The sequence below is a fragment of the Limulus polyphemus genome, unplaced genomic scaffold (assembly GCF_000517525.1).
Source record: "Limulus polyphemus unplaced genomic scaffold, Limulus_polyphemus-2.1.2 Scaffold6252, whole genome shotgun sequence".
Lineage (NCBI taxonomy): Eukaryota > Metazoa > Arthropoda > Merostomata > Xiphosura > Limulidae > Limulus > Limulus polyphemus.
This window is the reverse complement of record NW_013671862.1, coordinates 36,001-44,952: the sequence shown is the minus strand read 5'-3', so window position 1 is coordinate 44,952 and position 8,952 is coordinate 36,001. Positions and strand designations below refer to the sequence as shown.

Here is an 8,952-nt window from a genome sequence, read left to right as displayed (position 1 = left end):
ACGGTTGTTTGGTTTAAAACTTGGTTTACTGGTATGGATAGCAGTACGGTTGTTTGGTTTAAAACTTGGTTTACTGGTATGGATAGCAGTACGGTTGTTTGGTTTAAAACTTGGTTTACTGGTATGGATAGCAGTACGGTTGTTTTGGTTTAAAACTTGGTTTACTGGTATGGATAGCAGTACGGTTGTTTTGGTTTAAAACTTGGTTTACTGGTATGGATAGCAGTACGGTTGTTTGGTTTAAAACTTGGTTTATTAGTATGGATAGCAGTATGGTTGTTTGGTTTAAAACTTGGTTTATTAGTATGGATAGCAGTATGGTTGTTTGGTTTAAAACTTGGTTTACTGGTATGGATAGCAGTAGGGTTGTTTGGTTTAAAACTTGGTTTATTAGTATGGATAGCAGTATGGTTGTTTGGTTTAAAACTTGGTTTATTAGTATGGATAGCAGTAGGGTTGTTTGGTTTAAAACTTGGTTTACGGGTATGGATAGCAGTACGTTGTTTGGCTTAAAACCTGGTTTACTGGTTTGGATAGCAGTACGGTTGTTTGGTTTAAAACTTGGTTTACTGGTATGGATAGCAGTACGGTTGTTTGGTTTAAAACCTGGATTACTGGTATGGATAGCAGTAGGATTGTTTGGTTTAAAACCTTGTTTACTGGTTTGGATAGCAGTAGGATTGTTTTAAGTTTTCTAGGCTGATACCAATGTTTAGTATTTGTGTAAGTAACTTAATTTAAATTATTGAAACAAATTAGAATTTAACCGATAGCTGATTTTTTATTTAATTGTAATAGATGCAGTCAACAATACTAATTGTGTATAATTGTAATAGATGCAGTCAACAATACTAATTGTGTATAATTGTAATAGATGCAGTCAACAATACTAATTGTGTATAATTGTAATAAATGCAAAAAATCTTCACAATTAGTATTGTTGACCGCATCTATTACAATTATTCACAATTAGTATTGTTGATTGCATCTATTACAATTATTCACAATTAGTATTGTTGACTGCATTTATTACAATTATACACAATTAGTATTGTTGATTGCATCTATTACAATTATTCACAAATAGTATTGTTGACTGCATCTATTACAACTATACACAAATTAGTATTGTTGACTGCATCTATTACAATTATACACAAATAGTATTGTTGACTGCATCTATTACAACTATACACAAATAGTATTGTTGACTGCATCTATTACAACTATACACAAATAGTATTGTTGACTGCATCTGTTACAATTATTCACAAATAGTATTGTTGACTGCATCTATTACAATTATACACAAATAGTATTGTTGACTGCATCTATTACAACTATACACAAATAGTATTGTTGACTGCATCTATTACAACTATACACAAATAGTATTGTTGACTGCATCTATTACAACTATACACAAATAGTATTGTTGACTTGATGTCTTTGAAGAAATTAAATGGATATAAGCCATAATTGTTTTACTGCTTCTAGAAACACTTATCAATATAATAACAATAGAATAATTTTTTCATTTAAACTGTCATTAGTTTATACTAAAAACTGTCTACATAGAAATATAATTGTTAACTTCATGACATAAAAAATTAGCACAAAACTATTCAATTTACAAAATTCGGCCTAACAACTTTGCTTAGAACAAAGAACGGCTTTCGGCTTCAAAGGATACGGGGTAAGGGGGGGGGGTAAATTTAGTATAATTAAAGCAGTCTCAGACCTTGTACATAGCGTCAAACGTAACCATGGCGGCACGTGTTTTATAGACAAAGGTATCGGACTAGAAGTTAGTTAAAGTTCGTTTCACTTGAAAAAAGTATGTAAAATAATCTTGTTATTAAACAGTTGCATTAAATTAATATCCAAATACTTATAATCTTAAGAAAACAACACAAACACATTACTGTACTTTTTTTTTTAAGTACACAGAACACTTGACAGTAGTGGCCTTTGTAGAATGGTACATAGCCATGGTGATAGTTATGTAACGATGGCCACTGGTCATAATGAGAAAAATACGAAATTCGAGCAGTGAGGGTCACAACATTCCTTACTAAATCAAGGAAACATGCCAGTGTATATTATCAGTCGCAGCAAGAGAAGCCGTTGATAATGTAATATTCCGGTGCTTGGTTGATGTATCGGCTCACTCCTGGTTGAAAATACGACTTCAAGTATGGATTGCAGTAATGGTTTTGATTGGCTTTGAACAAATCTGGGTTATTATTTCACCATTTTGAATCGTTCATGAGATATAGGTTTAATTTAGACTGTAAGTTTGGAAATCGTAGTTTCTTCGGTTACCATGGGATAAAATCAATCATAATATCATTGTTAGTATGTTATTCTGATAACTAGTAATTACGGTATCCAAGAGTGTTCTTATCTTGTTATAAATTCATTGATAAAAAAATGTTTCCTAAAACAAACTAACAATGATAAAAATCTAAATATATTTATAAGTGATAAAACATGATTGATATTGTGTATATTCTGTAAGTTTATTATACTTTAGAAACAAAGTTGTCTTGAATATGTATTAATAGATAAATGGTTAATCGTTTTTAGATGAGTTTATTGAGGCTACGTACAAGTAACTACATGATAAGAACGAGATAATGGAAGGACTAGCTGTCGACAGCGTTAAAACAAATACTATCTCGTATTGATCATTTTTAATATTGACGATCTCTAGGTTTTGGTGTTTAAGTTTGGATTTGATTTAGCCTTCGTGCTTTATCTCTTTCAACTGTCACGTTTATAGATAACTCTACCAGATTGAAAATAAAAACAAACAAGTTTTAATATTTCAATTCTTAACTTGAAACTGGCAAATTTTGGGAACCATAAAGGGAAATACAAAATTATAAATTCGCACGGCAGTGAAAGAGTTAGGCCCTAAAACTCCTGTGTTGGTTGGTTAGAATGAGTGGTTATCGCACGGCAGTGAAAGAGTTAGTCCCTAAAACTCCTGTGTTGATTGGTTAGAATGAATGGTTATCGCAAGGCGATGAAAGATTAGGCTCAAAAACTCCTATGTTGATTGGTTAGAATGAATGGTTATCGCACGGCAGTGAAAAAGTTAGGCCCCCAAACTCCTGTGTTGATTGGTTAGAATGAGTGGTTATCGCACGGCAGTGAAAGAGTTAGGCACAAAAACTCCTGTGTTGATTGGTTAGAATGAATGGTTATCGCACGGCAGTGAAAGAGTTAGGCCCTAAAACTCCTGTGTTGATTGGTTAGAATGAGTGGTTATCGCACGGCAGTGAAAGAGTTAGGCCCTAAAACTCCTGTGTTGATTGGTTAGAATGAATGGTTATCGCACGGCAATGAAAGATTTAGGCCTCCAAACTCCTGTGTTGATTGGTTAGGATGAATGGTTATCTCAAAGTTAATTTTTTTAACGGTACTAAACATTTTATGATGAATACTTTTACTATTCTATCTTCATCACTATCAGTTTAACGATTACTTTTGTCTAACTAATATATATCTTGCTGATGTTCGTGTTAGTGATGTTAACAGTTAAAATAAATATTCATATTTCGTAGATCAGTCAAATAGTTCAGTAAGTTAACGAAAGAACAGAGCCTTTAGTTTCAGCAGTAATTTGTTGCTATTGTTTGTGTAGATAGTTAAATAAAGATCTTTAAGTCGTGCAGTTATTGTGTGATAATTAATAAATGAATTATTACACCTTTGTAGTAAGTAATTATTTTATAACAACAAAAAACCACAGCCGCGACAACACTACCTATAATACTCAGCGTCGCGAGGACTTTCATGCTGTTTCACTGTCACGATGACCTTGTATACTCCTAAGCATGAATTATTTACTTGTTGCCTACGTAACGCAATCTTTCAAGTTCTCGTGTTCGTGACCTAATGATTGGTGTTACCACTCTCCCTGCATCACGACGAGTGTATTCTATGTAAGATTATAAGCAGTGTTTAGTAGTGTTTTCGTAAAACACTGAATTAACTGAAATATACCACTATGTAGAACTGTAAACTGTTTGTAGTTTAAGCACAAACTTACACAATGTGCTATCTGTACTCTTCTCACCACGGGTATCGAAACCCGGTTTCTAGCGTTGTAAGTCTGCAGACTGTATTTCCAATCTCCAAGTGTGATAAATCTTTGCTAGATTGTTTAGGCAGAGTATTCACGACGAAACTTTAAAGAATGGACGACAACTGCCTGTTGTAGAGGACGACGTTTCTAAAGTCTTCCACCTTTCGTCTTCAGGTCCTTGTTGATGTATTAACTTTACTAGGTTTCTCTACGACATTGGTTTAATATATGCGTTTATATTTGAAAATAAGATAATAATCATTGTTTGCTCGTTTTGCTGAATTCACAGTTTGTTTTCGAGAATACAATATTTATTGATTTTTTTTTTTGTCGAGTGAGAAACAAATTATGGATATTGTTGCCCGACTATTATTGCCGACATATTTCCAATATTGTTGCCCGACTATTATTGCCGACATATAATAATTTCCAATTTATAAGGGCCTGGTGGTTAGACTGTGAATCTGAGGGTCTGTTGTTCGGGCCCTAGTTTTAGGGCCTGGGGTGTATTATAAGAGGGATTATCTACTTCAGTGTTTCCCAAACGCCGGTTGGCGGACTGTTACCGGTGTCTTGACTGTTGAAAGCATCTTTCTCTCAATATTTGATGACTAAAAGTCGCCTAAGCCTTACCTTTTTTTTTTGTTTTCGAAATAAATTGTTTTTTGTATTATTTTACGTATAATTAACATATATTTTATTTGGAATGTCGGTCCCCGAAAATGTTTTACTGGTCCGTGATTACCAAAAGTCTGGGAACCACTGGTTTACTTCCATATATGGTCAGATAAGATTGCTGTCTTTCAGTTGAAAATTAGAGACGATTATACCTATACAGTCATTCGCGCGAAACGTCTGAAACAAACTTAACAGAACAGAGCAGTGTTAGCAATCACCCGAAATTCTAGATCTGAGGGTTATGTATGTATGTTACGATTTAAAGGCTAAAAGCCAGCAAAATCAATAGGCCTAATAATAGTGGTGAAGCCACATTACTCTGAAGATGTTTTATTGGTTGTGCATTCATCTTGGTAACTAATCTTAAATCAGATTCCTCCAGTTGAAATGAATTGTTCGTTACTCGTTAGTGCCAAGGAGGGTTATCGTTCAATACCAGAACTTGTCAGCTGGGCTGCACGTGAGGCAGATACGGTGTAGTGCGAGTTTTGTCAGTATATGTCACGTGTTGGTAGTTGATGTTGTATTAGTAATATATACATACGGGACCTACGAATGTTCCGCTACCAACAAGACAATCTCGAATTGTATTTATCCGTTAATTAGTTTACTAACATTTTACAGATGTAATATATAATAATTCCAAATTGTATTTTTGAATGATTTCTCTAGCCCCCGTAACAATATTTTACGATCTGTAAGGGGAACACATCGTTTCTCTAGACCCCCCTGGAACAATGTTTTACGATCTGTAAGGGGAACACATCGTTTCACTAGACCCCCCTGAAACAATGTTTTACGATCTGTAAGGGGAACACATCGTTTCTCTAGCCCCCCCTGTAACAATGTTTTACGTTACAGGGGGGTCTAGAGAAACGATGTGTTCCCCTTACAGATCGTAAAACATTGTTACAGGGGGGTCTAGAGAAACGATGTGTTCCCCTTACAGATCGGGGGTCTAGAGAAACGATGTGTTCCCTTACAGATCGTAAAACACTGTTACAGGGGGTCTAGAGAAACGATGTGTTCCCTTACAGATCGTAAAACACTGTTACAGGGGGTCTATAGAAACGATGTGTTCCCCTTACAAATCGTAAAACATTCTGTAAATGTTTTACGACACTTAAAGCTCATGCTGTCGCTACGGAGTTTCACGTACTGTCAGTTTTTACAAAGTTCTATCGTTTTTTATAAACATCGTATTGTATACATATGATTGTTATAATTTATCGAAAAGTCAAATTTAATAAGATAGCTTGCCAGCAGCTTCAAAACGCGAGTCTAAAAACCTGGAGTAAACAGCAAAATGTTGATCAGAGTTATATTTTACCATATATTTTCTACTAGCTGATTCAACTGTTTAGCTTATATGTGGTTTCTATTTATTTAACACTAGTATAAAATACTCACTCCGACGCTTCAATGTACTAACCATTATCTTAATTACTACTATAGCTATCCCCATGCGCCAATTCTTTAATTGATTTGTTTGTTGCCATTTTCCGAACTTAATTCAACTGTTTTTAAAAGCAAATAGTTTTAAGTTAGCTTCTCAGATTCGTTTTTTTTCTTTGTGTTTTTCTCTGAATTATTTTCCTTCTCCAATATTTTTTGATTTTTCTTCTCTTTGTTTATTGTCTTTTCAATCTTTTTTTTTAATTCTCGGGTTTCTATTTCTCTGCCCATGTTTGTGTTGAAAAATAAGTATATTATAGAAAACCTCCATTTATTGTGTTTATACAGTAAGTGAGAATTAGAAAAAATATGATACTTTTCTATAGACATTCGGGAAACAGAATTATGGGGCTTAAGGACTATAGGGCCAAAAATTAGCCAAAATTTTAAAAGTCAAAACCAAAAAATAATATCCACATACACACCCTCAGAATTCCCTTAGTAAACAAGCGAAGTTTCGGGTTTCTAGGGTCTTTCTTCTTGGAGCTATGGCGGTCATACACACAGAGGCCGTTTTTTTAAGTATAGATAATCAACATGAACATTAATTGGTCGTATTAGTTTAAACTAACAAGTCGTGATGTAAACCAGTAGATTAAAATTCTTTACCAGTCAACGTTTTTTTTTTTTGGGGGGGGGGGTAACATGAAAAGCTGCGTTTGTATAAGGGGGGGGGGCGGATCAGCTGTAACGGTATTAAACACCACACGGGAGAACCGATTCAAGGACATGTAAGTTTTAGAAGTGCTTAAACCTCTTCGTTAATTACCCTTTTAACATTGTTACTACAATTTTACCAACATCGAGGTTTAAATTATGGATATAAGCAGAAATATAAGTCTTTTCAAAACAACGGTAAAAAAATATCAATACTTCACACTAACTAACAGAAAGCCTAATCCACCCGTAGAGATGCACGTGCAATCGTATATGTTCGCGGAAGTTAGTTTCTTGGTAAATGTTAAATGTCAGGTGGTACAGAATACCCCTGGAGATGCGTTAGTTTTCTTTCATGATTTGTTCTTCTGCTGTTTTGGTAAGTGATGTATTTAGGTCACGTTCTATTATACCAAAAGACACAACTATTTTATCGCCCATGACTGTAGCAATAATGATTTAGAGAAACATGTTACAATGTTAGTTTAGAAGCGCTCGCTGTTGATAGAGAGAGACATGCACGTGCTTGAGTATTTGTTTGATTTCTCTAGCGTCAGTGACGTAAGTAAACGAAGTGTGCAAACAATACCCCAGAACCGTGGTTTGTTTTTAATTAAGCACAAAGCTATGCACTGGGCTATCTGTGCTCTGCCCACCACGGGTATCGAAACCCGGATTCTAGCGTTGTAAGTCCGCAGACATACCGCTGTGCCACTGCACACAACCCTAACAACATTTAAGATGAGCAGACGATATCCCATAACCTTTGACAACGGAGAGGCCTAGCAACTCTCATCACACGTTCTCCAGTTTAGGGCCGTTTTGATGTGTTTCTGTTTTTTACATTTTATTCGACTGTTTCGGCGTAATTGTTTTACAGCTGCAGTTTAGTCTTACATAATCTGCTGTAACTGTTTTTCTAGTTTTGTAAAACTTGATATTAACTGGATCGGACTATATTTCAATTTAATAGTTAACTATAACAAGTTGTTAAAACAAGGACGTCTATAATCGTAGAGCACTGTCTCGTTAATATATTAACTAATCTTAAAACTAATTTTAAAAATAACGTAAATGTTTGGGAATATCGAAACAGAAACTTAACATGTAGTGGCTGTATATAACTTGAAATTCTAATGTTTTTGTTTTGGCTTCCGTCTTCCAGAGTCTCCTCCGCCACCTTACAGTATTTACCCCCAAGATCTTGTCAGTCCAAAAGGTGAGCCATACAGTGAACATTTGCTTCCAACAATATGACAGATTATTAAACCTTTAACGTTATTAATCAACTCGAGACATAAAAGGCGTATATTGGAATTTTTATAACTCGATTTTCGATATTGGTAACTAGCTTGTATCAGTATAAGCAGTTAATTATAGTAATTTAGTCCTTACGTATGAAACAATATATAATGGTAGGTGGCGTTAAAGTAATATTTAAATATTACATGAAAAAAACCAATAAAAATATGTCAATCAACGTCACGACATCCCTTTTGTTCTTAAAATCACCCCTCTCTTACTTCAGATCGAGCGCCACGTGAGCCCGTTTCCATGGAAACCGGAGGCTCAAACCAGTACGGGTCTTATCGCAGCCATCCACCTGGTGAGTACAATTTCTTAATCGGCTCCCTTAATATTAAATAACTGACGTAGACATGTAATTTTCTTGTTGGTGGTGTTAAGTAAAAAGCTGCACAGTGGGCTATCTGTGGTGTGTCAACCGTGGGTATCGAAACCCGGATTTTAGCTGCATAAGCCTTCAGACGTACTGCTTGTACGTTATTTCTTGTACTACAACACGAAATAAAAGAGGATCGTTATTTGTACTTCCATGTTTTTATATATGTTTAGACTCTTTGTATGCTTTTTAATAAAATTGTATGACATTAAATAACATTTGTTTATGAAACTGTTGTACACAGAGGGAGTAGTTTGGATTTGTTTATGAAACTGTTGTACATAGAGGGAGTAGTTTGGGTTTGTTTATGAAACTGTTGTACATAGAGGGAGTAGTTTGGGTTTGTTTATGAAACTGTTGTACATAGAGGGAGTAGTTTGGGTTT

General features: G+C 34.8%; 1 protein-coding gene across 1 annotated transcript in view; it reads left to right on the top strand.

Annotated features, from left to right (window-relative positions):
• The window catches only part of LOC106473530 (mothers against decapentaplegic homolog 6-like), a 27,410-nt gene that overhangs the window by 5,009 nt on the left and 13,449 nt on the right, over nucleotides 1-8,952 (top strand). The window contains exons 2-3 of the mRNA XM_013934211.2: nucleotides 8,052-8,105; nucleotides 8,415-8,492. Of these exons, the coding sequence (XP_013789665.1) occupies nucleotides 8,052-8,105; nucleotides 8,415-8,492 (132 nt within the window). The remainder of the gene's footprint in view (nucleotides 1-8,051; nucleotides 8,106-8,414; nucleotides 8,493-8,952) is intronic.